We start from the raw sequence: 27,522 nt of genomic DNA, 5'->3' as shown, positions 1-27,522 counted from the left end.
TCTATTGCATTCTGGCTGGTGGCTATTAGGGTCATCAAAGTCATGAATATCATTAACACAACGTACACCCACTGCATGCAGATACTCCCAATAATACTGTATCTGCCTCACTGACTAGTGTGGTCTGTGCAATAGTGCTCTACTGTATTAACAATGGACACAAGGCTTTGGTTAGCATTGGCTCTAGCCAGCTGTGCATGGAGCATTGCATCTGCTCAAATGAATGGTGAGTGAGTTCAATATATTGCTTGAGGCTAGACATACATTTATTACAGACTGCATGCATGATTTCTGCAGGTGACTTGAGACTGGTGGATAGGTTTAACAACACTGCTGGTGTGTCCAGGGGAAGACTGGAGTTCTTCTACAATGAATCATGGGGGACTGTCTGTGATGATGGGTTCCAACAGCCTGAGGCTGAAGTGGCTTGTCGACAGCTGGGGTTTGCTAGTGTTGCAGAGTTGCTGTAAGTACAGAAGCTCTCTCTAATATACAATGTAAAGGTGACCATGCCGTTGTGTCTACAGGTTAGGCCAGGTGGAGGGAAGTGGCCCTATCTTCTTGGATCAAGTGAGCTGTGCTGGCTCTGAAACAAGGCTGATAGACTGCAACCGTAATGAGATAGGTATTAATGATTGCAATCACAGTGAAGACGTTGGTTTGGAGTGCAGTGACGGGACTTTCCCCACCTCTACACCCCCTAACAACGGGAATTTCACCACGTCTCCACCCAATGTCTGTTTCGAGGGACAAATTGAGCAGAACTACGAAGCCATCACTTACAATAGTTATGACCAGAATGGAGATACTTATCAGATTATCGAGTACGAGTTCAACTACTGTTCTAATGGTGTGTACGGGCGACTGTGTGCTGCTGACTGGGACGACACTGAGGCCAACGTGCTCTGTAGGGAGTTTGGAAACTTATATGACTACAGTAAGTGAGAGGTCTCCTCTTTACACTGTCTGTCTCTTCACTTGCTCCCTCTATCCCCCTCCAGTTGGTGAGGCTCTGTCTGAAGCAAGTGATGGTCTCTCTCCAGTAGCTGCAGTGTCTGTGTCTTGTAATGGGTCTGAGAGTTCCTTGTCTCAGTGCTCCTCCTCTCCCAACAATGGCTGCTCCTCTGACAGCACTGTGGCAGGTCTTCGCTGCACACAAGGTGAGGCTCTGTCAGCTAGCTAACTGTCAGAGCTGTAAAGGATGGTCTGTACCGTGTATGTATATTCTAGTAAAGAATGGGCTGTTTTTATCTGCATGCTCATTGTCTCCCCTCCAGTTCCACCAGTGTGCTCTCTGGATGTCAAGTTCACTAACCAGACACTTGATTTCTCTAGTGGCTTGCAAGTGGTGACTGGCAGAGTGGATGTGTGTGTGAATGGCTCCTACTCTGCACTGTGTGATGTGGGATTTGACATTGATGATGCAGTAGTAGGTTGCAACTACTTTGGCTACCCCTCACCGTACTGGGGTGAGTAGTAACACACTCTCTCTCTCACAATAGTTTGTCATTGACCCCCCCCCTCACACACACACAGAGGCGGAGGTTGCTTATGGAGGGGCAGTGGAAACCTCCTGGGATGGAACAGTGTCTTACCAGGTGTGGCGTACTCCTAGTAGCCACTAACCACAAACACTCAATCTGTGGTCAAGTTGAACTATGTGCTGACTAGAAATATCTTAGTTGTTCTAGAGTATTCTTACACTAAGCAATTCTGGACTATTCTATGTATTGTTCTGGTTTGTTCTAGAACTGTTTTTGTTTTGTATTTAAAACAGTTCAGTTTTGTGTCTAAGTTGTGTTATTCGTGCGTGTTCTTTATTGTTCAAGACAGCTATTAAAAGTCAATTCTCCTATAGTCAAGAGTACTACGTTACAGTTGGTGGCAGCGGTGGGATTCTCAATTGTCCTGACTCTACTCGACAAGCCCGAGATAGCCGTGTGAAAGACTTTAGTGTGACTGGTACTGGCATATGACTGAGCAAGGTGGGAGTAGGACAAGAGCTGGGACAGTATTTAGAACCACGATGGAAGAAGAACACCAAGATGTGCAGACGAATGGAGGGGGAGGGTTCGAAGCCCAGGTTAATCCCCAAGCAATGTTAATGATGCTCCAGGAGCAGCAGAGGATGATGGCGGAGCAGCATCAAGCTCAGCAAAGAGTTCTGCTAGAGATGTTACAAACTCAGCAGGAAGAGCAGCGTGCCTATCGCCAGGAGATGGAGGAGCTGCGACATCAAGAAGCTGTGAGGCACCGTGAAGAGACAAGGCATAAATTGCCTAAGCCTGTTTTCAAGAAATTAGAAGAGACTGACGATATCGAGAACTTTTTGGAGACATTTGAGCGGGTTGCCACCCAACATGATTGGCCGGATAATGCATGGGCTGTCCAGCTGGCGGGACTGTTGACCGGTAGAGCACAAGCTGCCTATGCTGCTCTAGATGCTACAGAAGCCCAGGATTACAAGAAAGTGAAGGAGGCAATCTTGCATCGGTATGACGTCAACCAAGAAACACATCGCAGAAGATTCAGGGAAGACCGGAAGAAGCCAGAAGAATCTTACAGAGAGTGGCTATGGCGCATCACAAACCACTTTGACAAGTGGTGCAAAGACTCAACAATGCCAATGAAGGAGCTTGTTGTCATGGAGCAGGCTCTCTGGGGAATGCCCGAAGGTCTAACTGTCTGGCTGAGAGAGAGACAGCCAAAGTCATTGGAGGAGCTGGCGAAACTTGCAGAGGACTACACTCTGGCCAGGAAGGGTAAAGACCAGCCCTTTGGTACAAGGAAGCCCCTATCCTCTCCAGGGACACCAGCCGTGGAAACTCAGGAAACAAGAGCACCACATAAAAGGAATGGATTTCGTACAGAGCCAAGAACCAAGGTCAATGCTGCCGGAGAAAAGCAATGCTTTCATTGTCACCAGTGGGGTCATCTAAAGTACAATTGCCCCAAGCGAAGCCTGTCACAAGGGAAAGCTGACTCCAAGCCTGCCTTCAATGGAAAAGCTTGTGAAGATGTGGCCTGGCCGAAAGGAACTGAGAAGTACCTCAAGTGGGGGAAAGTTGGAGGAAAGTCTGTTCAGATGCTTTTGGACTCTGGATGCAGTCGAACGATGGTGAGTGCCAACAGTGTGGATTCTTCCAAGATCAGTAAGGCAGAAACGGTGGCTGTTTTGTGCGTGCATGGAGATACGGTAGAGTATCCTACAGCAATGGTAGAGATCGCTTTAGGAGGCTATACCAGGAAAGCAAACGTTGCTGTTGCCCCTAGCCTACCGGTACCAGTGCTCCTTGGAAGAGACCTCTACGATATCAGAAGTGGATGGAAGTCTTCAGATACCGGATACATGGTGGAGACTAGGTCTCAAAAGAAGATACGAGAATCGAAATCGATGGATGATCTGATGGATCTGGACGAACAAGCCGTATTGTCAGAGCTATTTGATCAATCGTTGGAGCTAGAAGTTCCAGAGGCAAACCTTGCCTCTGAAGAGCATGAAAATCTTAGGAGGGAGGACATGGCAGAAAATACCTCTACGTTAGAAGAGGAGATGAATACAGAACCAGTGTCCCCCTTAGATGCTTCGAAAGAACAAATTCAAGCATGGCAGGAAAGCGACGCAACGCTAGTAAAAGTTTGTGATTATGCAAGTTTCCAACCCGAAGATGGAACCGAAGGAGAGAATGTTTTCTTCTATAGGAAGGATGGACTGCTGTATCGTCACTGGCAACCGAGAAAACGAGGAAAAGACGGAGTGCAGGCAGTCGAGCAGTTGGTGCTACCGACTCAGTGCCGACAACTGGTATTACGACTGGCGCATGATGTGCCTACAGCTGGCCATCTAGGCGTCACTAAAACCCGAAACCGAGTACTCCAGAGATACTATTGGCCTGGTGTTTTCAAGGAGGTAACGGAGTATTGTACTACCTGTGAAGTTTGTCAAAGAAGTCGTGGAAGGAGGCCAGCTCGTGCTCCTCTGGTCTCAATGCCATTGATTCAGAAGCCTTTTTCAAGGATAGCAATGGATATTGTTGGGCCACTGCCAAGGACGCAACGAGGGAATCGGTATATCCTTACTATCTGTGACTATGCCACTCGATACCCAGAGGCAATTCCATTGCCAAGTGTGGAAGCTACACGTGTTGCACGAGAGCTACTTTTGCTCTTTACTCGAGTTGGAGTTCCTGAGGAGGTGCTGTCTGACCAAGGAACTAACTTTATGTCTTCATTGCTAGACGAGATGTACCAGGCTCTGCAGATCACCAGGATCCGAACAACTCCATACCACCCTCAAACCGACGGGCTGGTGGAGCGTTTTAACGCAACTTTGAAGTCAATGCTTCGGAAGTTTACGAGCCGGAACCAGAAAGATTGGGACGAGTACCTTCCATATCTGCTCTTTTCTTATAGAGAAGTCCCACAGGAGAGCACTGGATTCTCACCGTTTGAGCTGTTGTACGGGCATAGAGTGCGAGGACCACTCGACGTAATACGAGAGGGATGGACAGAGGAGAGGTCACCAGAGTTCCCAGTAATTGCTCATGTGGTCCAGATGCGAGATCGCTTGGAAGAAATGATGGAGATTGTGCAGGAGACTACAAGCAAAGCCCAGCAAAAGCAGAAGAGGTACTATGACAAGGGTACCAAAAAACGAGAGCTGAAGGCCGGTGATCAAGTCTTGGTTTTGCTACCCAAAGATGAGAATAAGCTCAAGTTGGAATGGGTTGGTCCCTATAAAGTACTTCGTGCTGTTACTCCAGTGGACTATGAAGTAGCCACACCAGGGCGGAGGCAGAAGAAGAAGATATACCACATCAACCTCTTGAAGCTGTGGAAGTGTCCAACGCAACCAGTCCCAAATCTGATGTCGATAATGGAGGAAGGGAACGAGTGTGACGAGGAAGAGTTGACCAACCTGAGTTTGTGGGAACCTGAAGAGACACTGTTCGATGTGACCGAGATCCAAACCCCTGGCTTAAATCCAGAAGAGCGAAAGCAACTGTTGTCACTGGTGCAAGAGTTTGACGCAGTGTGTGGTCCAGCCCCGGGAAGGACAACGATTGCAGAGCACGAGATATTTGTGGCGGACGAGACTCCAATACAACAGAGACCCTACCGTGTACCTTACTCAAGGAGGGAGGTAGTGAAAGAAGAGATCCACAAGATGCTGGAAGCCGATGTCATTCGACCTTCTACCAGTCCATGGGCTTCACCTATTGTAATGGTTGGCAAGAAAGACGGATCTGTGCGGTTTTGTGTGGATTATAGAAAGCTTAACAAAGTGGCTCGCTTTGACGCTTATCCTATGCCACGCATTGAGGAGCTACTTGACAACATTGGACCTGCTAGATACATCACCACCATGGACTTAGCGAAAGGTTATTGGCAAATACCCCTTGAGGAATCTTCTAAAGAGAAGTCAGCTTTTACAACACCGTTTGGCCTGTACGAGTTTCAAGTGATGCCTTTCGGGTTGCACAATGCTCCAGCCACTTTCCAGAGGACAATGAATCGAGTGCTGGAAGGATGCGAAGAATTTGCAGGTTGCTATATCGATGATCTGGTTGTGTACAGCAAATCCTGGGAAGAGCACCTACAACACTTGCAGGTGGTGTTAGAACGTCTGCAAGCTGCCAAGTTGACCCTGAAACCGAGAAAATGTCAGTTTGGACGACGGGAAGTTCGTTATTTGGGACATGTGATTGGTGGTGGCAAAGTTAGGCCCGATCCACAGAAGCTGCAAGCAGTAGCAGAGTATCCGCGTCCACAGACCAAGAAAGATGTACGAGCTTTCCTTGGACTAGTAGGATACTACCGGAAATTCACCCCCAACTTTGCGGATATTGCAGTGCCGTTAACGGACCTCACTCGAAAGAAGAAACCAGAAAAGGTTATCTGGACCGGTGAATGTGATCAGTCTTTCATAGCTTTGAAGGAGACTCTGTTGAAGCATCCTGTCTTAGAGGTATTCGATCCAAACAAACAGTTTCTGTTACAAACTGATGCATCAGAACGAGGCCTTGGGGCGGTTTTGAGTCAGCGAGATTCGGAAGGACAAGAAAACCCAATCGCATTTGCAAGTCGGAAGTTGCAGCCGAGGGAAAGGAATTACGCAACAATAGAAAAGGAGTGCTTGGCGGTTGTGTGGGCTCTTAAGATCTTCTATACATACCTTTATGGTCGGAAAATTGAAGTACAGACGGACCACCAACCTCTCGCCTGGTTACACAAGATGCAGAACGCGAATGCCCGATTGACGCGTTGGGCGCTGGCTATTCAGCCCTATCAACTGGAAATCACCCATCGTCGAGGAGTTTCGAATGGCAATGCTGATGGACTGTCACGAGCTGGCCCCCTTTTAGGAGGGAGGGATGTGGCGTACTCCTAGTAGCCACTAACCACAAACACTCAATCTGTGGTCAAGTTGAACTATGTGCTGACTAGAAATATCTTAGTTGTTCTAGAGTATTCTTACACTAAGCAATTCTGGACTATTCTATGTATTGTTCTGGTTTGTTCTAGAACTGTTTTTGTTTTGTATTTAAAACAGTTCAGTTTTGTGTCTAAGTTGTGTTATTCGTGCGTGTTCTTTATTGTTCAAGACAGCTATTAAAAGTCAATTCTCCTATAGTCAAGAGTACTACGTTACACCAGGACACCATGTGTAATGGAACAGAGACTAATCCTTTATTGTGTCCAGTGTTTCCAGTCACTGACCCCAGTTGCTACAGCACCTCCAGACTAGCCGCCGTGCGTTGTACAGAAGGTGAGTTTTAAGTTTGTAATGTATCAGTGATTAATTTTCTCCTCACACAGTGTTGACACAATGCTTCAATGATGGTGAGTTCATTCTTGCTAATCGGACGAATGAGGTGTTTGGTCCTAATGGAGAGTACAGCTTCACTGCACGAGTGGACGTGTGCTACAATGGTTCGTATGGTTCAGTATGTGACATTGGGTTTGATGAGACTGATGCCAGAGTGCTGTGTCGGAACTCTCTCTTCTCTCAAGTTGGCTTTGGTGAGTTGAGTCATGAGAGCATCTTTATAATCCTTGAATATACTGTACAGCGAAAATTTTTGAGGATCAAATTTTTGCAAATTGTAAATTTCGTGCATAATATTTCAGTTTTCTTTAGTGGATTTTTTGTATATTGAACATGCATTGCGATATAAATTTTCGCGGCTTGATTACAAGATATTACTGTTGTAGGGTTTGAGTCTGTGAGTGGATCTGCTAATGGTGTGAGCAGAGCTGGTCTTGTGTTGGAGGAGGTCAGATGCACAGGAACAGAGGAGGGACTGCATGCCTGCCCCACTAGTCCCCTTGGAGACATCACCAACCCATCCTGTACGAATGCAGCAGCTGTGACATGCTCTAGAGGTGAGGAGTGTGCCTTTAATTTGAGCATACCTAGTGATAGGCCTTGTCTAGATGTATTAGTTTTGGCTTCTTATGAAGTTATAGCCTCCGGAAAGTAGCTTGCCTTGTTGTTTGTGTTGATCCCTATCCTGAGAGCTGCTGTGTGCAGTGTGCTATGATGCTGACGTGAGGGTAGTGGAGGGAGAGCGTTATGGAGTGGGAAGAGTGGAGGTGTGTAAGGACAATGTCTGGGGCACCATCTGTGATGAAGAATGGGACAATCTCGATGCCACGGTGGCTTGTAGAGCGTTCCGGTTTGATTGGGGTGAGTCTCGTGTTCTGTGTGTGTGTGTGTGTGCGTGCGTGCGTGACTGTGGCTGTACTACTACTCAGGTGGTGAGGCTATTTTGAGCCCTCCTGGTAATGGACCCCTCCTAGCATCTGGTGTGAGCTGCTTGGGGAATGAGTATACACTGTCAGAGTGTGGCAATGACACTCTTCTCAATCCAATCTGCACTCACGCACAAGATGCTGGAGTCGTGTGCAATCCTGGATCAGGTAGGTCATCTCTCCCCCTCCCTCCCAATCATTAGTTTGCCTCTCTGTAGTTGATGTGACTGTACTTGCACGAGGATCCAACACCATTGGCTCCACTAACTTTTTCCTCCGCTGTGATGCTTACCAGCGTCCTTGGAGGGCTGGATTGCTAGTCAACGAATGGAGCACAGATTTTGAGAACCCTCTGAGCAACACGACCGAGAGAACAATTGCATATCGTGTAGAAGACAGGTTGACTTTTGGCAATGATTTTGTGTTGAATGGCAGCCTCTCCTTTAATCCCCTGAGAGTGGAGCACCTTGGAGTGTACTCGTGTCTTGTGAGCCTCAATCTGACCTACCCTGATGGACCCAACAACTCATCAGCCATCATCACCAACACCACCACCTTTGAACTGTTGGGTAGAGGTGCGTGTGGTACCTTATACAAGAGCTTGTTAGCTAATATATGCACAGGAATGTCCTTGTGTTAGCCACAGGACAATTGATTGTACTGCCTTCTATAATTCTATGCAGGCCCCAGTCCATCCATATCTGTGACTACTGATCCTCTGATTCCTCTTGAGGGCAGTCCCTTCTCTGCCTCTTGTATTGTGGGCACCACTAGTGATCTGGTGGGCTATCTCTCTGTCAACTGGACCACTGACATGCCTCTAGATACCACTCGAGTGTTCATTGCTCCCCCCAGAGCTATCAACTCCACTCATGTAGCCCTGGATGCTGTGTTCAGCTCCTTGCTCCTCTCAGACACTGGCTTCTACACGTGTGAGGCAGTCCTGAGTGGACAATACCTGTCAAGGACCTCCACTTCCTTCCCTGTCTTTCTAGATGTGCAAAGTAAGTCACACTTATCATGACAATTACATATAAAGTCTATTACTACAGGCAATACATCCTCTCCATCCCCCGTAACCACGGAGACACCGTTTGCTCCAATGGATGGTGAGTACTGAATTACTTTGACTGCATTTTCACACTCATGATTTCTGCAGGTGACTTGAGACTGGTGGATAGGTTTAACAACACTGTTGGTGTGTCCAGGGGAAGACTGGAGTTCTTCTACAATGAATCATGGGGGACTGTCTGTGATGATGGGTTCCAACAGCCTGAGGCTGAAGTGGCTTGTCGACAGCTGGGGTTTGCTAGTGTTGCAGAGTTGCTGTAAGTGAAGAAGCTCTCTCTAATATACAATGTAAAGGTGACCATGTCGTTGTGTCTACAGGTTAGGCCAGGTGGAGGGAAGTGGCCCTATCTTATTGGATCAAGTGAGCTGTGCTGGCTCTGAAACAAGGCTGATAGACTGCAACCTTATAAATGAGATAGGTATTAATGATTGCAATCACAGTGAGGACGTTGGCTTGGAGTGCAGTGACGGGACTTTCCCCACCTCTACACCCCCTAACAACGGGAATTTCACCACGTCTCCACCCAATGTCTGTTTCGAGGGACAAATTGAGCAGAACTACGAAGGCATCACTTACAATAGTTATGACCAGAATGGAGATACTTATCAGATTATCGAGTACGAGTTCAATTACTGTTCTAATGGCGTGTACGGGCGACTGTGTGCTGCTGACTGGGACGACACTGAGGCCAACGTGCTCTGTAGGGAGTTTGGAAACTATGACTACAGTGAGTGAGAAACTCTTACTTGCATCCTTGAGCAGCTGTAGCAGTCTACACAGACGCACACACAGACACACAACACTACCGTAACCTCGCTTGCGCATGCGCACCGAGGCATAATTATCATGCATTGTTTCCACGCTGGAGAGGTCTCCTCCTTACACTGTCTGTCTCTTCACTTGCTCCCTCTCTCCCCCTCCAGTTGGTGAGGCTCTGTCTGAAGCAAGTGATGGTCTCTCTCCAGTAGCTGCAGTGTCTGTGTCTTGTAATGGGTCTGAGAGTTCCTTGTCTCAGTGCTCCTCCTCTCCCAACAATGGCTGCTCCTCTGACAGCACTGTGGCACGTCTTCGCTGCACACAAGGTGAGTCTCTGTCACAGCTAGCTAACTGTCAGAGCTGTAAAGGATGGTCTGTACCGTGTATGTGTATTCTAATAAAGAATGGGCTGTTTTTATCTGCATGCTCATTGTCTCCCCTCCAGTTCCACCAGTGTGCTCTCTGGATGTCAAGTTCACTAACCAGACACTTGATTTCTCTAGTGGCTTGCAAGTGGTGACTGGCAGAGTGGATGTGTGTGTGAATGGCTCCTACTCTGCACTGTGTGATGTGGGATTTGACATTGATGATGCAGTAGTAGGTTGCAACTACTTTGGCTACCCCTCACCGTACTGGGGTGAGTAGTAACACACTCTCTCTCTCACAATAGTTTGTCATTGACCCCCCCCCTCACACACACACAGAGGCAGAGGTTGCTTATGGAGGGGCAGTGGAAACCTCCTGGGATGGAACCGTGTCTTACCAGGACACCATGTGTAATGGAACAGAGACTAATCCTTTATTGTGTCCGGTGTCTCCAGTAACTGATCCCAATTGCTACAGTACCTCCAGACTAGCCGCCGTGCGTTGTACAGAAGGTGAGTTTTAAGTTTGTAATGTATCAGTGATTAATTTCTCCTCACACAGTGTTGACACAATGCTTCAATGATGGTGAGTTCATTCTTGCTAATCGGACGAATGAGGTGTTTGGTCCTAATGGAGAGTACAGCTTCACTGCACGAGTGGACGTGTGCTACAATGGTTCGTATGGTTCAGTATGTGACATTGGGTTTGATGAGACTGATGCCAGAGTGCTGTGTCGGAACTCTCTCTTCTCTCAAGTTGGCTTTGGTGAGTCAGAGTCATGAGAGCATCTTTATAATCCTTGAATATACTGTACAGCGAATAATTTTCAAGGGTAAAATTTTTGCAAATTGTAAATTTCGTGCATAATATTTCAGTTTTCTTTAGTGGATTTTTTGTATATTGAACATGCATTGCGATATAAATTTTCGCGGCTTGATTACAAGATATTACTGTTGTAGGGTTTGAGTCTGTGAGTGGATCTGCTAATGGTGTGAGCAGAGCTGGTCTTGTGTTGGAGGAGGTCAGATGCACAGGAACAGAGGAGGGACTGCATGCCTGCCCCACTAGTCCCCTTGGAGACATCACCAACCCATCCTGTACGAATGCAGCAGCTGTGACATGCTCTAGAGGTGAGGAGTGTGCCTTTAATTTGAGCATACCTAGTGATAGGCCTTGTCTAGATGTATTAGTTTTGGCTTCTTATGAAGTTATAGCCTCCGGAAAGTAGCTTGCCTTGTTGTTTGTGTTGATCCCTATCCTGAGAGCTGCTGTGTGCAGTGTGCTATGATGCTGACGTGAGGGTAGTGGAGGGAGAGCGTTATGGAGTGGGAAGAGTGGAGGTGTGTAAGGACAATGTCTGGGGCACCATCTGTGATGAAGAATGGGACAATCTCGATGCCACGGTGGCTTGTAGAGCGTTCCGGTTTGATTGGGGTGAGTCTCGTGTTCTGTGTGTGTGTGTGTGTGCGTGCGTGCGTGACTGTGGCTGTACTACTACTCAGGTGGTGAGGCTATTTTGAGCCCTCCTGGTAATGGACCCCTCCTAGCATCTGGTGTGAGCTGCTTGGGGAATGAGTATACACTGTCAGAGTGTGGCAATGACACTCTTCTCAATCCAATCTGCACTCACGCACAAGATGCTGGAGTCGTGTGCAATCCTGGATCAGGTAGGTCATCTCTCCCCCTCCCTCCCAATCATTAGTTTGCCTCTCTGTAGTTGATGTGACTGTACTTGCACGAGGATCCAACACCATTGGCTCCACTAACTTTTTCCTCCGCTGTGATGCTTACCAGCGTCCTTGGAGGGCTGGATTGCTAGTCAACGAATGGAGCACAGATTTTGAGAACCCTCTGAGCAACACGACCGAGAGAACAATTGCATATCGTGTAGAAGACAGGTTGACTTTTGGCAATGATTTTGTGTTGAATGGCAGCCTCTCCTTTAATCCCCTGAGAGTGGAGCACCTTGGAGTGTACTCGTGTCTTGTGAGCCTCAATCTGACCTACCCTGATGGACCCAACAACTCATCAGCCATCATCACCAACACCACCACCTTTGAACTGTTGGGTAGAGGTGCGTGTGGTACCTTATACAAGAGCTTGTTAGCTAATATATGCACAGGAATGTCCTTGTGTTAGCCACAGGACAATTGATTGTACTGCCTTCTATAATTCTATGCAGGCCCCAGTCCATCCATATCTGTGACTACTGATCCTCTGATTCCTCTTGAGGGCAGTCCCTTCTCTGCCTCTTGTATTGTGGGCACCACTAGTGATCTGGTGGGCTATCTCTCTGTCAACTGGACCACTGACATGCCTCTAGATACCACTCGAGTGTTCATTGCTCCCCCCAGAGCTATCAACTCCACTCATGTAGCCCTGGATGCTGTGTTCAGCTCCTTGCTCCTCTCAGACACTGGCTTCTACACGTGTGAGGCAGTCCTGAGTGGACAATACCTGTCAAGGACCTCCACTTCCTTCCCTGTCTTTCTAGATGTGCAAAGTAAGTCACACTTATCATGACAATTACATATAAAGTCTATTACTACAGGCAATACATCCTCTCCATCCCCCGTAACCACGGAGACACCGTTTGCTCCAATGGATGGTGAGTACTGAATTACTTTGACTGCATTTTCACACTCATGATTTCTGCAGGTGACTTGAGACTGGTGGATAGGTTTAACAACACTGTTGGTGTGTCCAGGGGAAGACTGGAGTTCTTCTACAATGAATCATGGGGGACTGTCTGTGATGATGGGTTCCAACAGCCTGAGGCTGAAGTGGCTTGTCGACAGCTGGGGTTTGCTAGTGTTGCAGAGTTGCTGTAAGTGAAGAAGCTCTCTCTAATATACAATGTAAAGGTGACCATGTCGTTGTGTCTACAGGTTAGGCCAGGTGGAGGGAAGTGGCCCTATCTTATTGGATCAAGTGAGCTGTGCTGGCTCTGAAACAAGGCTGATAGACTGCAACCTTATAAATGAGATAGGTATTAATGATTGCAATCACAGTGAGGACGTTGGCTTGGAGTGCAGTGACGGGACTTTCCCCACCTCTACACCCCCTAACAACGGGAATTTCACCACGTCTCCACCCAATGTCTGTTTCGAGGGACAAATTGAGCAGAACTACGAAGGCATCACTTACAATAGTTATGACCAGAATGGAGATACTTATCAGATTATCGAGTACGAGTTCAATTACTGTTCTAATGGCGTGTACGGGCGACTGTGTGCTGCTGACTGGGACGACACTGAGGCCAACGTGCTCTGTAGGGAGTTTGGAAACTATGACTACAGTGAGTGAGAAACTCTTACTTGCATCCTTGAGCAGCTGTAGCAGTCTACACAGACGCACACACAGACACACAACACTACCGTAACCTCGCTTGCGCATGCGCACCGAGGCATAATTATCATGCATTGTTTCCACGCTGGAGAGGTCTCCTCCTTACACTGTCTGTCTCTTCACTTGCTCCCTCTCTCCCCCTCCAGTTGGTGAGGCTCTGTCTGAAGCAAGTGATGGTCTCTCTCCAGTAGCTGCAGTGTCTGTGTCTTGTAATGGGTCTGAGAGTTCCTTGTCTCAGTGCTCCTCCTCTCCCAACAATGGCTGCTCCTCTGACAGCACTGTGGCACGTCTTCGCTGCACACAAGGTGAGTCTCTGTCACAGCTAGCTAACTGTCAGAGCTGTAAAGGATGGTCTGTACCGTGTATGTGTATTCTAATAAAGAATGGGCTGTTTTTATCTGCATGCTCATTGTCTCCCCTCCAGTTCCACCAGTGTGCTCTCTGGATGTCAAGTTCACTAACCAGACACTTGATTTCTCTAGTGGCTTGCAAGTGGTGACTGGCAGAGTGGATGTGTGTGTGAATGGCTCCTACTCTGCACTGTGTGATGTGGGATTTGACATTGATGATGCAGTAGTAGGTTGCAACTACTTTGGCTACCCCTCACCGTACTGGGGTGAGTAGTAACACACTCTCTCTCTCACAATAGTTTGTCATTGACCCCCCCCCTCACACACACACAGAGGCAGAGGTTGCTTATGGAGGGGCAGTGGAAACCTCCTGGGATGGAACCGTGTCTTACCAGGACACCATGTGTAATGGAACAGAGACTAATCCTTTATTGTGTCCGGTGTCTCCAGTAACTGATCCCAATTGCTACAGTACCTCCAGACTAGCCGCCGTGCGTTGTACAGAAGGTGAGTTTTAAGTTTGTAATGTATCAGTGATTAATTTCTCCTCACACAGTGTTGACACAATGCTTCAATGATGGTGAGTTCATTCTTGCTAATCGGACGAATGAGGTGTTTGGTCCTAATGGAGAGTACAGCTTCACTGCACGAGTGGACGTGTGCTACAATGGTTCGTATGGTTCAGTATGTGACATTGGGTTTGATGAGACTGATGCCAGAGTGCTGTGTCGGAACTCTCTCTTCTCTCAAGTTGGCTTTGGTGAGTCAGAGTCATGAGAGCATCTTTATAATCCTTGAATATACTGTACAGCGAATAATTTTCAAGGGTAAAATTTTTGCAAATTGTAAATTTCGTGCATAATATTTCAGTTTTCTTTAGTGGATTTTTTGTATATTGAACATGCATTGCGATATAAATTTTCGCGGCTTGATTACAAGATATTACTGTTGTAGGGTTTGAGTCTGTGAGTGGATCTGCTAATGGTGTGAGCAGAGCTGGTCTTGTGTTGGAGGAGGTCAGATGCACAGGAACAGAGGAGGGACTGCATGCCTGCCCCACTAGTCCCCTTGGAGACATCACCAACCCATCCTGTACGAGTGCAGCAGCTGTGACATGCTCTAGAGGTGAGGAGTGTGCCTTTAATTTGAGCATACCTAGTGATAGGCCTTGTCTAGATGTATTAGTTTTGGCTTCTTATGAAGTTATAGCCTCCGGAAAGTAGCTTGCCTTGTTGTTTGTGTTGATCCCTATCCTGAGAGCTGCTGTGTGCAGTGTGCTATGATGCTGACGTGAGGGTAGTGGAGGGAGAGCGTTATGGAGTGGGAAGAGTGGAGGTGTGTAAGGACAATGTCTGGGGCACCATCTGTGATGAAGAATGGGACAATCTCGATGCCACGGTGGCTTGTAGAGCGTTCCGGTTTGATTGGGGTGAGTCTCGTGCTGTGTGTGTGTGTGTGTGTGTGTGTGTGTGTGTGTGTGTGTGTGTGTGTGTGTGTGTGCGTGCGTGCGTGCGTGCGTGCGTTTGACTGTGGCTGTACTACTACTCAGGTGGTGAGGCTATTTTGAGCCCTCCTGGTAATGGACCCATCCTAGCATCTGGTGTGAGCTGCTTGGGGAATGAGTATACACTGTCAGAGTGTGGCAATGACACTCTTCTCAATCCAATCTGCACTCACGCACAAGATGCTGGAGTCGTGTGCAATCCTGGATCAGGTAGGTCATCTCTCCCCCTCCCTCCCAATCATTAGTTTGCCTCTCTGTAGTTGATGTGACTGTACTTGCACGAGGATCCAACACCATTGGCTCCACTAACTTTGTCCTCCGCTGTGATGCTTACCAGCGTCCTTGGAGGGCTGGATTGCTAGTCAACGAATGGAGCACAGATTTTGAGAACCCTCTGAGCAACACGACCGAGAGAACAATTGCGTATCGTGTAGAAGACAGGTTGACTTTTGGCAATGATTTTGTGTTGAATGGCAGCCTCTCCTTTAATCCCCTGAGAGTGGAGCACCTTGGAGTGTACTCGTGTCTTGTGAGCCTCAATCTGACCTACCCTGATGGACCCAACAACTCATCAGCCATCATCACCAACACCACCACCTTTGAACTGTTGGGTAGAGGTGCGTGTGGTACTTTATACAAGAGCTTGTTAGCTAATATATGCACAGGAATGTCCTTGTGTTAGCCACAGGACAATTGATTGTACTGCCTTCTAATTCTATGCAGGCCCCAGTCCATCCATATCTGTGACTACTGATCCTCTGATTCCTCTTGAGGGCAGTCCCTTCTCTGCCTCTTGTATTGTGGGCACCACTAGTGATCTGGTGGGCTATCTCTCTGTCAACTGGACCACTGACATGCCTCTAGATACCACTCGAGTGTTCATTGCTCCCCCCAGAGCTATCAACTCCACTCATGTAGCCCTGGATGCTGTGTTCAGCTCCTTGCTCCTCTCAGACACTGGCTTCTACACGTGTGAGGCAGTCCTGAGTGGACAATACCTGTCAAGGACCTCCACTTCCTTCCCTGTCTTCCTAGATGTGCCCAATGGAAATACTACAGCAAGTCCACCTACTGGAAATACTACCGCAGGCCCACCCACTGGGAATGCTACTACCGCAAGTCCACCTACTGGAAATACTACCGCAGGCCCACCCACTGGGAATACTACTACCGCAAGTCCACCTACTGGAAATACTACCGCAGGCCCACCCGCTGGGAATGCTACTACCGCAAGTCCACCTACTGGAAATACTACCGCAGGCCCACCCGCTGGGAATGCTACTACCGCAAGTCCACCTACTGGAAATACTACCGCAGGCCCACCCGCTGGGAATGCTACTACCGCAGGTCCATCTACTGAAAATGCTACTACCGCAAGTCCACCTACTGGAAATACTACCGCAGGTCCACCTACTGGAAATACTACCGCAGGCCCACCCGCTGGGAATGCTACTACCGCAAGTCCACCTACTGGAAATACTACCGCAGGCCCACCCGCTGGGAATGCTACTACCGCAAGTCCACCTACTGGAAATACTACCGCAGGCCCACCCGCTGGGAATGCTACTACCGCAGGTCCATCTACTGGAAATGCTACTACCGCAAGTCCACCTACTGGAAATACTACCGCAGGTCCACCTACTGGAAATACTACCGCAGGTCCACCTACTGGAAATACTACAGCAGGTCCACCTACTGGAAATACTACAACAGGCCCACCTACTGGGAATGCTACTACCGCAGGTCCACCTACTGGAAATACTACCGCAGGTCCACCTACTGGAAATACTACAGCAGGTCCACCTACTGGAAATACTACAGCAGGTCCACCTACTGGAAATACTACCGCAGGTCCACCTACTGGAAATACTACCGCAGGCCCACCCACTGGGAATGCTACTACCGCAAGCCCAACTACTGGTACCAATGCAACTGGACCGCCAACTGATACTACAGATGCCGGCCCATGTCAGCTGACAGACAATCTCTCAAGGGCCCTTTGTACCGCCCTACTAGTAAGTGTGGTAGCAATCAGCTGTTATTAGCCTCAAGGTTAGGTACACTGTTTGAACGACAATAATTTTCGTACCATTCGTCCAATCTCAGTTTGTTTTCCGAAAGCTTAGAAAGAGCTCTTTCAGATGATAATTATTTGGTTCCCATTTTGTTCCCCCCCACCTATATATAGCCCAAGCTTTTTAAAAAAGTAAAACGGCCTTGAAAATTACCTTTGATTTAATATTCTATCTGAAAGAGCTCACTTTGGGCTACTAAACAGTTGAAATTGGACCATCCAAACCCAAATTATGGCCTTCTAAAGATACACGTGATGTAATTATACTACAAAGTAACTAACATAGCTCCGATCCCTCCCCCACTCTTAGAGTGGAGATTTAACAGCTGTGTCGGAGATCCTGGTGAGTGCAACTGAAGATGAGAACGGTGTATCAGTGGACGACCTCGTGGCAATAGCTAGCACCATCGCCTCGCTACTGAACGGACCCACTCCTGATATACCATCTCCGGTGATAAATACAACGTTTAATTGAGTGATCGAAATATTATATAATTGATTTAACAGGTGTTGATGGATTACGAGAAAGTAATAAACAATCTGTTGCAAGTTGACGAGCAGCTAATCGCCCAAGCTCAGCCTTCTGGTCAATTCACTGCAAAGTAAGACTGTCTTGTAATAGTTTGGTGATAACTAATTAATCCTTATTCTGTGTCATAGGGTGACTGACTCCATAGAGGAGGTGACCTTGCGACTTCCCCTGACTGACAACACTGCTACACTAGTGTCTACACGTTTTGCTCTAGCCACTGCACAAGTAGACAAGAACAGTTTCAATGGACTTGTCTTCAACTCACGATCCCTGGCTACCGGTGATGGCTCTAAAACAACAGCTGATGTAAATCTCTCTCCAGAAGCCGATGAGAGCAGTACCTCCACACTCTCCCTACCACCCTCACTCTTCACACAACTCTCCGCCCCCGACACTACCTATCGTCTCCTCTACAGCTCATTCGCTACAGCTTCTTTCTTCCCACCAGCTGATCCACAAATGAAAGTGTCGAGTGATGTCATATCTGCTTCAGTGAATGGATTGGTTGTGTCTAATCTTGACGATATGGATCCAGTTACTTTGAGACTCCGTAGAGTGAATGTGAGTGGTTGTGATTATTATTATTTCGTATTTATGACGGCATCTCGATTACAGCCTGATTTGGGCCTGACTGACGAGGCCCTTGATGCCCGCACTGTGTGTGTGTACTGGGACTTTGCCCTCAATAGTGGGAGTGGAGATTGGTCAGCGTTTGGCTGCAAGATGGCCGGCAGAGATCAAGATGGTCGTGTGACATGTGAATGCAACCATCTTAGCAGCTTTGCACTCCTTGTGGTAAGATGACACACTGTGTATTGTATTGTATTGTTCAGCCAAATCAATATTATAGAATGTTCAGTTGGAGGCTACTGTTCGCCCCAGTACTGTCCCCCCTTCTCCTGAGCCAGTGGTGGGTGGAGTGCAGGTCATTGTGTACGTGGGACTAGCTGTGGCTCTTGTGGCTCTCCTCATATCACTACTGAGCCACCTATTCTCCAAGTAAGCTCAACCACATGCACACACACACACACACACACACACACACACACACACACACACACACACACACACACACACACACACAGTCAGTAGCTAAAGACAGCTAGTGCTATCCATTACATGCATGTATACTATCCTGCCCAGTATAATTATACTCCCACAATAATTATGTTCCTTGCATCTGGCATGCATGTACTAGATATAACTCATTGCTTGTGCATATAGGAAAGTGAGGAGCTCTGACCCTGGTGTGGTGGTCATCAACATGTGCATATCTCTGCTGGGTCTCTACATAGTGTTCATCATCTCTGCCCAAGCCCCTCACTTGAACGCCAACAACCCTCCACATGGTGCCAACGTCTGTGCATTCTTCTCAGCCCTACTCCAGTACTTTACTCTGAGCTTCTTCTGTCTCACTGCTGTCGAGGCACTGCTGATTCTAGGAGAGCAGACTGTTATGCTCAAGCATCGATACTTCCTACCTGTTGCATTAGCTGTGGCTTGGCGTAAGTGAACCTTCATATCAGGTATTATAATATTCAGTATCTATTTCCCTACAGTACTGCCTCTAGCTATTGTTGCCATCTGCATGGGAGGATATGAGTACTACGTCAACGTGGAATTGTGAGTGTGTACTTAGAAATCATAGCTTGTATGATGTATACAGAGTTTGTACTCCACATGCACACACACACACACCCCCCTCACACACACACACCTCACACACACACACACACACACACACACACACACACACACTAGCTGTCGCCCCTCTGCGTGGCCATTCTGGGTTGGATTTGCTGCTTCATTTGCAATTGTCACAATAATAAACTGGACCGTATTTGCGATGGCAACATGTGGTATCTGTTTGCATTGTTTCTCAAGCAGCAACGAAGCGAAAAAGAGCCGAGTCAGCTCACATCTCAGCCACCTTCTCATTGCCGTCATTCTCTCCGTTATTTTCAGCGTTGCTTGGATATTCTTCCTCATCAGTGTGGCAGACTCCTTCGTCAATGTGTCTGTGGCTGCCCAGTATATATACGCCATCTTCTTTGCAGTCCACAGTGTTCTCTTACTCGTACTATATGCTGTTCGATCTCCCGACACTCGCAGTGAATGGGTACGTCTTTGGTACATCCTCACTTGCAACAAAGACACTTACCACGTCCGTCAGACGGCTTTGTCTGGAGAAGATTCGACTCGTAGGGGAACATACCTGAGCAACAAGTCCCCTCTGCCACAGGAACTGGAGAGTGGAGTACAACTCAAGGAGAGCTCGTCCTTAGCTGCCCCTGAGTTCACCAAGGGCCCGGACACCTCTTTCACCGTCGAGAATACCCTCGCCACTACCAGTGAGATGGTTGAAAATGAAGATATTGATGAAAAAAAGAAGCTCGATTCGGACCATTTAGACGAACAACCAAACGAACCAAATACCCATCTATGATGACCCTCGCTTACTGTACAAAACTTATCGCTGACAAACATTACTAAAGACACTTATTAGCATATTCTTTGTTTGACCCTATTTTTTATACACACACACATTCACACACACATTCTTATTACAAATCTTAGGGATATGTATTATTGCAGTAAACATTACCGCCCTCGATTATAAGCGTATACCTCGAATAAGACTGCGGCTCCATGGCGAGAGATCAAATATAAAATTTGAATTTCTATTGCTGAACTGTAGACTAGATTAAGATTATAATGGCGAGCAGAGATGCTGAATTGAACGACCTAATCCGACTCAAGAAGACACCTGCTCCCCCAGTACAGCGATGGCAGATGATGCCCACCAAACAGTCCCTGACAAGTGTACAGAGGATCTCATCTCCCCTTCGCTGTACTACTAACACTGTCCTCACAGCCAAGACTCCAGAGAGAAGCAGACTGGCAGTCAAGTACAAGAAGACTCCTAAAGTCAAGAGCCCTACATGCTATAAGACCCCCAATCACAAGACAACCACCTCCTCTAGCACGCATTCGTTGAAAAAAAAAAGTCCACCAAAGTCGAGTGCTAGGAAAAAGACACCTGGTGGCAGGACACCTGGAGGCTGCAGATTCATCCCTAACAGGTAGGCCCACAATTCCTCTATTTTGTATATATAGGCTCATAACTGTATCCCTTCAGAGCTACAACAGATATGGAGTACAGTTCGTTCTTGGTGAGACAGGGTGGGCTCAAAGATGGAGAAGATGACGTCAGCCCCGGCACAGAGGTCTACAGAGAGAGTCTTCTGCAAGCTCTCTCCCAGGGAAAGAGGCGACAGAAAGGAGTTCTGTCATTTAAGACCACTCCAGCACAGAAAGGTAAGGACTCCACTTCTTTCTTTGCATACATTTGCTCCTCACAAGTCATGTGGCATGTGATTATTCCATGTGTGTTCAGATGATAATTGTGTTTAATTGTGTGGATTTTGTCTCCCAGGGAACACCAGCTATTCCTCTCTGACTAGCAGTGCTTTGCGTAGCTCTAACAGACGATCAATGAAGAAGACAGCCCGTCGGCTCATCACTAGTGCTGACAAGATCATGGATGCTCCCTACATTCAGGATGACTATTGTAAGGAGCTATGTGTGCATGCATGGTGCCTTGCCAAGAACACACTTGTAACACTGTTTGTGTGGGATGTGGTGCAATACCAATACATCCTTTCTCACAGAATTGCCTTTAAATGCCCATGGTAGCCTTTTGTTAACTCTCTCTTTCTCTACCGTCCCAGATTTGAACACTCTTGACTGGTCCAAGAACAACACGCTAGCCATTGGTCTGGGCCCCTCTGTTTTCCTGTGGAATGCTTCCAGTGGCTCTGTGAACCAGCTGACAGAGCTGGCAGGAGAGGGGGAGTACGTGGCCTCTCTCTCGTGGGCTGGGAATGGCAAGTACCTAGCCGTGGGGGGGAGCAACTCTGCCATCCATCTCTGGGATGTGGAGAAAGAGAAAAGACTGAGGGTCTTGAAGGGCCACTCTGATCGTGTGGGGGTACTCGCCTGGAACAGACACAGTCTCTCAAGGTGAGGGGAAATGATCTGTGTGGCAGACAGTCCTGTGGCTGTACTCTGACCTTATGTATGCATGTTGCTAAGCTCCTTGTGCAGGTGTACTTATCTATATTTCGTGCTAACTAAATGTATAAAGATTATGTAATGTGTGTACAGATTGTGTACCTGGGTCATCACGATTTTGTCTGTCCCTTGCAGTGGCTGTCGGGATGGTAATATTCATCACCACGATGTACGCAAGCCAGAACACATAGTGGCTATGTCCAAGGCCCATCGCTTTGAGGTGTGTGGTCTCCAGTGGTCCCCTGATGGTAGCCGACTAGCCAGTGGGGGCAACGACAATATGGTGTGCATTTGGAATGCCTCAGACCCGAGCGAACCCTTCAAGGTGCTCAGAGGTCACCAGGCAGCTGTTAAGGTGAGCTGGTTGCTAAGTGATAGGCTGTTGTACAGTTATTGGTGGGATGAAGCAAGTTATATATACTGTGTATTGCAGGCTGTTTCGTGGTGTCCGTGGCAGACCAACACTCTGGCCACTGGAGGAGGGAGCAATGATCAGAATATTCGATTCTGGAATACCTATACTGGAGAGTGTGTGAATACCATCGACACAAAATCACAGGTACTTATACTACTTTAGGTAGCCACACAAATATGATTTTTAGCATGTGGAGAATAATGTCCTTTTGGAAAGTGCCTCTATAAGGTATGTGATACATGTATGTAGCCTTGTGTGAGCAATACGTGTTATTCCTAATTCTCTCCTGTTGTTGTTGCAGGTGTCAGCCATAGCATGGAACAAGTACCAGCGTCAGATGATCTCAGCCCACGGAGGTCCCAAACACCACATGAACGTGTGGAACTTTCCATCCCTCACCAAAGTGGCAGAGCTACACAGTCATCAAGAGAGGATACTGCACATGTGCCTCAGTCCAAAGAAGACTTCAGTGGCCTCGGCTTCAGCTGACGAAACTCTCAGAATATGGAATGTGTTCCCAGAGCCCGATTTAGAAGCCAGCCAGAAGAGCTATAGTGAAGACTCTATATCTGCTTTATTGCAAAGTTTCAACCACTGAACACGTTCTTGTAATTTTATTGTATTTTGTGTATGTAAATATACACGGTTTTGTTGGTTTATTTATTTTTAATTGACAATTTTATACAATGAAAATAAGTTTATGAGTTCATCTCTTTCCTTCTATCATTATGATGTGGTATCCAAACTGAGTTTTAATAGGAGGATCAGTATAGGCCGGTCTGTCAGGAGTACTGGGTTCCAATCTGAAGGCTGCTTCTTGGAATGGCCCCACCATGGACCCCCTAGTCTTCCAACCAAGATCTCCCTGGGGGGGGGGGGTTAGTGAGAGCATGAGAGGAGAGACAATGTCTTACCCCCTGTCTGGCCTTGTCCTCGCTGTACGTTGTGGCTACCTCGCTGAATCTCTTACCCTCCTTCAGCTTGCTCATGGCTTCCATCACTTTGGAGTGTTTCTCACAGAGAATATGCCTCACTTTAACAGCTGAGCTCCCTCCTCCGGACTTCTTGGCTGGACCACTGCCTTCAGCACCACCTGCATGACAACTCTAGTATACTACACATATTTATGTATCCTCTTGACCTGATGCTTTGGCTCCCTTGGCCTTCCCTTTCCCTCCACCACCACCTCCTGATGCTCCCCCTTTGTTCTTGGGCATTTTTACTTTCAATTACAAGCCCCTCCCATTTTCTTTGCATGCAAGAGCAGGAAAACGTCGTCACTGTAATAAACGCTATAAAGCATACTGTATGTAGATCTACATGTACACAGCCAGGCCTGAGTTTAACCTTATAAATGGTCCAAAATGAATACATTCACTTGTAGATTTGCACAATAATAAATATTAATTGGGCTATAGACTATTGTCCCCTAATTAATCGTCGAGTCCCACCATCTCAGAGCTCACTTCCCATAGCCTCTCAGCAATGGCGTCATCTGTTGCCTGAGGGTTGGTCAGCTTCTTGAACTTGCAGTCAGCCAGATACTGACCAGAGACTCCCTCCATGTCTTCAGACACAGCACAGTAGATGGACGTCTGGGCTCCTTGCCATGGAGACTTGAGGAAGATTTTAAATAGAGGCATTACGATTCTCTGCATATAATAAATGTAAAATAGGGATTGCAAAAAAGTGATTTTACTTACCAGAAACCAGACATTCCGGGCAATTTCAGTGTACACTTTTCCAGGGTGCACAGCATTCACAGTAACTTGTGTATTTTGTAGCTTCTTAGACAATGAACGTGTAAAGATGATATTGGCAAGCTTTGATTGAGCATAAGCGTTGAACGCTTTATATTGTGTGTCATCGGGTGTATGTAAGTTGTTAAAGTCAATTTTTCCATACTGATAACCTTCAGAAGATACAATAACTATACGAGCTGATGGAGCTTGTTTCATTTTATCCAGGAGCAGATTGGTGAGGAGAAAGTGGCTGAGGTGGTTCACAGCAAACTGCATCTCATAACCATCCACACTCGTGCTGAAGTTGCAGAATAAACCAGCATTATTCACCAAAACATCAATCCTCTGCTCGTTGCTTAAAATTGCTGAACAAAATTGTCGAACAGATTCCAGGGAAGACAGATCCAATTGCACGAACAACACGTCATTGTTTCCGCTTCTCTTCTTGACTAGCTCCACAGCAGCCTCTCCCTTGTCCTTGCTACGACAGGCCAAGATAACTCTCCCATTTCTCTGAGCAAAGTCAACAGCAGTCTCTAGACCAATCCCAGTATTGGCTCCAGTGATGATGGCTGTCTTCCCGTCCAGTCTAGCCTTGGAGTAGCACACGCCCCCTCGACTTCCAAAACATCTCTTGATCAGATACAGTGACACACCAGCAACAGCAGTCCAGGAGAAGATGCTGTATGGATAGGTTGTGAGCACACTTGCAACCATAACACGAGCAGAGTTCCACAGCTCATTCATCTCATTGCTTTAAGTTAATATTGTATCTTTAAACTGTCAACTGGTAAAGGTTGCAAATGTAAATTGAATACATGTAATCACTTGTTGAAACATGCATGGTAAGGTTTTAATACTGAATGATGGTAAAACGCAGAACCTAAAATTGAGAATTGAAGTTCTTCGAGAAATGTTAAAAATTTTGCATTTATTCGAGCGAGATCTTTGATTCGATGGTTAAACCAATCATTTGTGAGGTCAGCACAGAGGTTACATCAGAGGTGCCTGTAGTGGGGGGAAGGAGGACTGGGTCTGACTCTGTAGTGTGGGGCAGGAGGACTGGGTCTGACTCTGTAGATATGGTGCTGTAGTCATCCTCAGAAGCAACAGTTTGAACATCTATACAAAAAAAGAGATGGATAAAAAAGTAAATAATTAAAGACTTACCAATAGAATCACTATCAGGAAGAACCTCCTCCTCCAGTTCAGAGGCCCCATTGGTCACCAGCCGCAGGTCCTCAGTCCAGCCTGCCTGTTCTATCACCTCCCTGACAGAATCAACGAGGTCACCGGTTAGTGCCACATCAGTGGATCTCTTACGGCTCTGCTTGAATGGGCCCACCAGCTCTCTGTTGATGAGCAATCGGGGAACGTCAAACCTTGGCAGAGTGCACAGACTGGCAAATGGCTCCACCTACATGTACAATGTGAATTTGTCAAGTACAAACAGTATTGGGCAGCCAAGGTTATAGCTAGCAATCATCTCGAGTTCAGTGAAGTATAAGGTTATGGTAAAATGAACCAGAAAATAATCTGAAAGGTTGTTATGCATTCATTGAAGTGTATATAGATAACCTCTAAGGAGGTGCCCATAATGATGAGCAGATCACACTTGGAGAAATCTCTCAGTTGAAGTGAGTGGAATCTGGCAGGGAGGTCCTCTCCAAAGAACACAATGTCTGGCTTCACAAGACCCTACATGTATAAGTGATGTAGGGTACACAGCATACAGAAGGAAGCTTACCAGGCAATATTTGTGCTTGCATCTTGGAATTTTTCCATTGAAAATTGTTGCCTGTATAGAATATACGAATAATACACATGTAAGAAGACATACAGCTATGTATGACAAACCTTAACTTGGTCTGGGTCTTGCTTGCTCGTGCACTTGATACAAGACACAGTGGAGAATGATCCATGTGCTTCCATCAGCTTGCTAGGGGTGATACCAGCAACTGAAAGTGGGCAACAAATTGACAAATAACCAGTGATTGTAGTTTCAAAGGTGGGTACTATGTAGACTTGGTGAATGTGGAACTAACTACCACACGTAGCAAGAATTGCTGTATTAGTAGCTATATACACTATTGGGTGACGTTTGTGTCAAAACACCATGTGGAAAAAACCTGGCATAGCTTAATGTGCAATTACAGCTAACAATAAGAATAGCTCACTTCTCTCCAGGCCGTCAATGTTCTGAGTGTAGTTTCTCAAGAGTAGTCCTTTCTCTTGTAGCAGACGCACAAAATGGTGGACTGTGTTGGGCTTGTACTTGCCAGGGTAGAGCTCCCTAGCCAGAGTGAAGAATGGTTTTGGATTACGAGAGAAGTAGCCAATGTCAAAGATGGCCGTAGGGTCGGGAACTTTGTACTGCTGAAGGTTGTCATACAATCCAGTTCCTGGGCTCCTGCAAGTGGAAGGATAAGAGTTAGCTTAGGCACACACATTGACACATTAGATATAAGGGGGGTAAAGTACTCCCTCCCCTAGCTCACCTGAAGTCAGGGATTCCACTAGAGGTGCTGATGCCAGCTCCAGACATGACAATAACGTTCCTGTACTGCAGTCTACTCAGTCCCCATACAATCTCCTCCACGGTCAGTGTCTCTCCTCCTCTTCCACCACCAGGCCCCTGGCTGGGAGGACGTCTTGAAGGACCACCATTTACTGTTCGACGGAAACTTGCAGCTTGAGCAATTCCTCTCTTTAGACTAACTTTTATCGGCGAGGTAAGTATCTTAGACTGGAGATTGTCCTGTGATTTATTCATACTGAGGAGGACGTCTGTGGTAGACATGGTAGAATGCGCTACAACGGATGGATTGGAAATTGCCGTCCTGGAATTGGAACGTGATTTCTCGTATCCAGACGAGGTCTCACTAGGTATTCTCGAACCTCGTGTCCACAAGTTGCTTTGTGAACTAGACACACGCTGAACAGGAGAGTCACGATCCACTCTTGCCAGACTAGTAGTTGGGCAGGCCACACTCGGATGTTTCATAGAATGAAGTGAACCTTGATTTATAGTTCTTGTTTCATTTGACTTGGCTGAATCCCTTGTACTTTTTTTCTTCTTCTTTTTATGTGTTCCTAAAGTCACTGAAGTGGTTACTCTAACGGACTTTCGACTTGAACCACCATCTATCTTTTTGAACTTATCACTCTGAGGCTTGTGTGAGGTGGTCTTGTGTTTCACACTACTAGTTCTGCTGGTACATTTCAATGCTCCAAATGTCGGGTGTTCAACTCCATACACATCGATGTAGGAGAATGGACTTGCTGAGGTTAGAGCCATCAACAATATAAATAGAGATTTCTTTGAAGGCAATCTATTAATCAAAACTGTAGAGATCATAGCCAGCCTGCCTGCCAGCTAGCTAGCTACCGTACTCGACTCACTTCAATATAAATTATAGCACATCTTTTCTAATAAATGATCACTAGGAACTTTATACCCTTTGAAACTAGATGTCACTATGGTAACTGTGGACGTGTGTGTCCAGCTTTAATTACATCCTTAATTACCTGATT

At 46.9% G+C, this 27,522-nt stretch overlaps 6 protein-coding genes across 12 annotated transcripts; 3 read left to right on the top strand and 3 right to left on the bottom strand.

The window, feature by feature from the left end:
* Positions 1–52: 52 nt before the first annotated feature.
* LOC135341854 (deleted in malignant brain tumors 1 protein-like) lies at positions 53–20,333 on the top strand. Of its 6 annotated transcripts, none has more exons than XM_064538526.1 (46): positions 53–226; positions 298–466; positions 528–937; positions 1,002–1,160; positions 1,278–1,469; positions 1,537–1,598; positions 6,658–6,769; positions 6,820–7,023; positions 7,216–7,386; positions 7,535–7,690; positions 7,759–7,923; positions 7,974–8,330; positions 8,439–8,759; positions 8,808–8,864; positions 8,915–9,083; positions 9,145–9,299; positions 9,333–9,554; positions 9,751–9,909; positions 10,029–10,220; positions 10,288–10,461; positions 10,511–10,714; positions 10,909–11,079; positions 11,228–11,383; positions 11,452–11,616; positions 11,667–12,023; positions 12,132–12,452; positions 12,501–12,557; positions 12,608–12,776; positions 12,838–13,247; positions 13,444–13,602; positions 13,722–13,913; positions 13,981–14,154; positions 14,204–14,407; positions 14,602–14,772; positions 14,921–15,076; positions 15,197–15,361; positions 15,412–15,768; positions 15,875–17,166; positions 17,536–17,676; positions 17,733–17,827; positions 17,886–18,318; positions 18,373–18,552; positions 18,608–18,756; positions 18,982–19,262; positions 19,317–19,380; positions 19,519–20,333. In XM_064538526.1, the coding sequence occupies exons 1-46, from the start codon at positions 154–156 to the stop codon at positions 20,201–20,203; spliced, it is 10,587 nt and encodes a 3,528-aa protein (XP_064394596.1). In that variant the 5' UTR covers positions 53–153; the 3' UTR covers positions 20,204–20,333. The 6 variants fall into 6 exon arrangements, with proteins under 6 accessions (XP_064394596.1, XP_064394597.1, XP_064394600.1 ...); XM_064538527.1 differs by having other exon boundaries at positions 9,145–9,554; positions 12,838–12,992; positions 13,026–13,247; XM_064538530.1 differs by having other exon boundaries at positions 9,145–9,554; positions 15,875–16,213; positions 16,865–17,166.
* Positions 1,621–6,623, top strand: LOC135341865 (uncharacterized). The gene has a single exon (XM_064538543.1). It carries the CDS (start codon positions 1,973–1,975, stop codon positions 6,389–6,391), a length of 4,419 nt encoding a protein of 1,472 aa, XP_064394613.1. The 5' UTR covers positions 1,621–1,972; the 3' UTR covers positions 6,392–6,623.
* A 73-nt stretch (positions 20,334–20,406) lies between the features above and the next one.
* On the top strand, positions 20,407–22,967 carry LOC135341899 (cell division cycle protein 20 homolog). Its single transcript, XM_064538581.1, has 7 exons — positions 20,407–20,840; positions 20,897–21,075; positions 21,194–21,328; positions 21,489–21,780; positions 21,967–22,186; positions 22,265–22,390; positions 22,548–22,967. The coding sequence occupies exons 1-7, from the start codon at positions 20,473–20,475 to the stop codon at positions 22,842–22,844; spliced, it is 1,617 nt and encodes a 538-aa protein (XP_064394651.1). The 5' UTR covers positions 20,407–20,472; the 3' UTR covers positions 22,845–22,967.
* Positions 22,846–23,539, bottom strand: LOC135341999 (peptidyl-prolyl cis-trans isomerase NIMA-interacting 4-like). Its single transcript, XM_064538692.1, has 3 exons — positions 23,388–23,539; positions 23,161–23,339; positions 22,846–23,111 (listed from the first exon to the last, which is right to left on the bottom strand). Exons 1-3 carry the CDS (start codon positions 23,461–23,463, stop codon positions 22,953–22,955), a joined length of 414 nt encoding a protein of 137 aa, XP_064394762.1. The 5' UTR covers positions 23,464–23,539; the 3' UTR covers positions 22,846–22,952.
* A 62-nt stretch (positions 23,540–23,601) lies between these two features.
* Positions 23,602–24,788, bottom strand: LOC135341950 (retinol dehydrogenase 11-like). Its single transcript, XM_064538642.1, has 2 exons — positions 23,950–24,788; positions 23,602–23,898 (listed from the first exon to the last, which is right to left on the bottom strand). The coding sequence occupies exons 1-2, from the start codon at positions 24,733–24,735 to the stop codon at positions 23,680–23,682; spliced, it is 1,005 nt and encodes a 334-aa protein (XP_064394712.1). The 5' UTR covers positions 24,736–24,788; the 3' UTR covers positions 23,602–23,679.
* On the bottom strand, positions 24,780–27,519 carry LOC135341894 (NAD-dependent protein deacetylase sirtuin-3-like). Of its 2 annotated transcripts, XM_064538577.1 has the most exons (8): positions 26,487–27,519; positions 26,166–26,398; positions 25,846–25,946; positions 25,736–25,786; positions 25,567–25,686; positions 25,159–25,405; positions 25,043–25,110; positions 24,780–25,009 (listed from the first exon to the last, which is right to left on the bottom strand). In XM_064538577.1, the coding sequence occupies exons 1-8, from the start codon at positions 27,344–27,346 to the stop codon at positions 24,920–24,922; spliced, it is 1,770 nt and encodes a 589-aa protein (XP_064394647.1). In that variant the 5' UTR covers positions 27,347–27,519; the 3' UTR covers positions 24,780–24,919. The 2 variants fall into 2 exon arrangements, with proteins under 2 accessions (XP_064394647.1, XP_064394646.1); XM_064538576.1 differs by having other exon boundaries at positions 24,780–25,110.
* Between the last annotated feature and the right edge of the window lie 3 nt (positions 27,520–27,522).

Source organism: Halichondria panicea, chromosome 9, assembly GCF_963675165.1.
Source record: "Halichondria panicea chromosome 9, odHalPani1.1, whole genome shotgun sequence".
NCBI lineage: Eukaryota > Metazoa > Porifera > Demospongiae > Suberitida > Halichondriidae > Halichondria > Halichondria panicea.
The sequence above is the reverse complement of the archived record's forward strand: the minus strand, read 5'-3'. Positions and strand labels throughout refer to the sequence as shown.

Excerpts from the sequence above, each read along its gene's own strand:
- LOC135341854 (XM_064538525.1), top strand. The coding sequence starts at position 154 with ATGGACACAAGGCTTTGGTTAGCATTGGCTCTAGCCAGCTGTGCATGG. Across the intron at positions 10,221-10,287 it reads CTACCCCTCACCGTACTGGG|AGGCAGAGGTTGCTTATGGA; the intron begins GTGAGTAGTAAC and ends ACACACACACAG. Across the intron at positions 13,603-13,721 it reads ACGTCTTCGCTGCACACAAG|TTCCACCAGTGTGCTCTCTG; the intron begins GTGAGTCTCTGT and ends TCTCCCCTCCAG.
- LOC135341865 (XM_064538543.1), top strand. The coding sequence starts at position 1,973 with ATGACTGAGCAAGGTGGGAGTAGGACAAGAGCTGGGACAGTATTTAGA.
- LOC135341899 (XM_064538581.1), top strand. The coding sequence starts at position 20,473 with ATGGCGAGCAGAGATGCTGAATTGAACGACCTAATCCGACTCAAGAAG. Across the intron at positions 21,781-21,966 it reads AACAGACACAGTCTCTCAAG|TGGCTGTCGGGATGGTAATA; the intron begins GTGAGGGGAAAT and ends TGTCCCTTGCAG. Across the intron at positions 22,187-22,264 it reads GTCACCAGGCAGCTGTTAAG|GCTGTTTCGTGGTGTCCGTG; the intron begins GTGAGCTGGTTG and ends TGTGTATTGCAG.
- LOC135341999 (XM_064538692.1), bottom strand. The coding sequence starts at position 23,463 with ATGCCCAAGAACAAAGGGGGAGCATCAGGAGGTGGTGGTGGAGGGAAA. Across the intron at positions 23,340-23,387 it reads CAAGGGAGCCAAAGCATCAG|GTGGTGCTGAAGGCAGTGGT; the intron begins GTCAAGAGGATA and ends GTTGTCATGCAG. Across the intron at positions 23,112-23,160 it reads AGGACAAGGCCAGACAGGGG|GGAGATCTTGGTTGGAAGAC; the intron begins GTAAGACATTGT and ends CCCCCCCCCCAG.
- LOC135341950 (XM_064538642.1), bottom strand. The coding sequence starts at position 24,735 with ATGAATGAGCTGTGGAACTCTGCTCGTGTTATGGTTGCAAGTGTGCTC. Across the intron at positions 23,899-23,949 it reads CCCGGAATGTCTGGTTTCTG|AGAATCGTAATGCCTCTATT; the intron begins GTAAGTAAAATC and ends TATTATATGCAG.
- LOC135341894 (XM_064538576.1), bottom strand. The coding sequence starts at position 27,346 with ATGATCTCTACAGTTTTGATTAATAGATTGCCTTCAAAGAAATCTCTA. Across the intron at positions 25,406-25,566 it reads TTATGGGCACCTCCTTAGAG|GTGGAGCCATTTGCCAGTCT; the intron begins GTTATCTATATA and ends TTGTACATGTAG. Across the intron at positions 25,111-25,158 it reads TCCTGATAGTGATTCTATTG|ATGTTCAAACTGTTGCTTCT; the intron begins GTAAGTCTTTAA and ends TTTTTTGTATAG.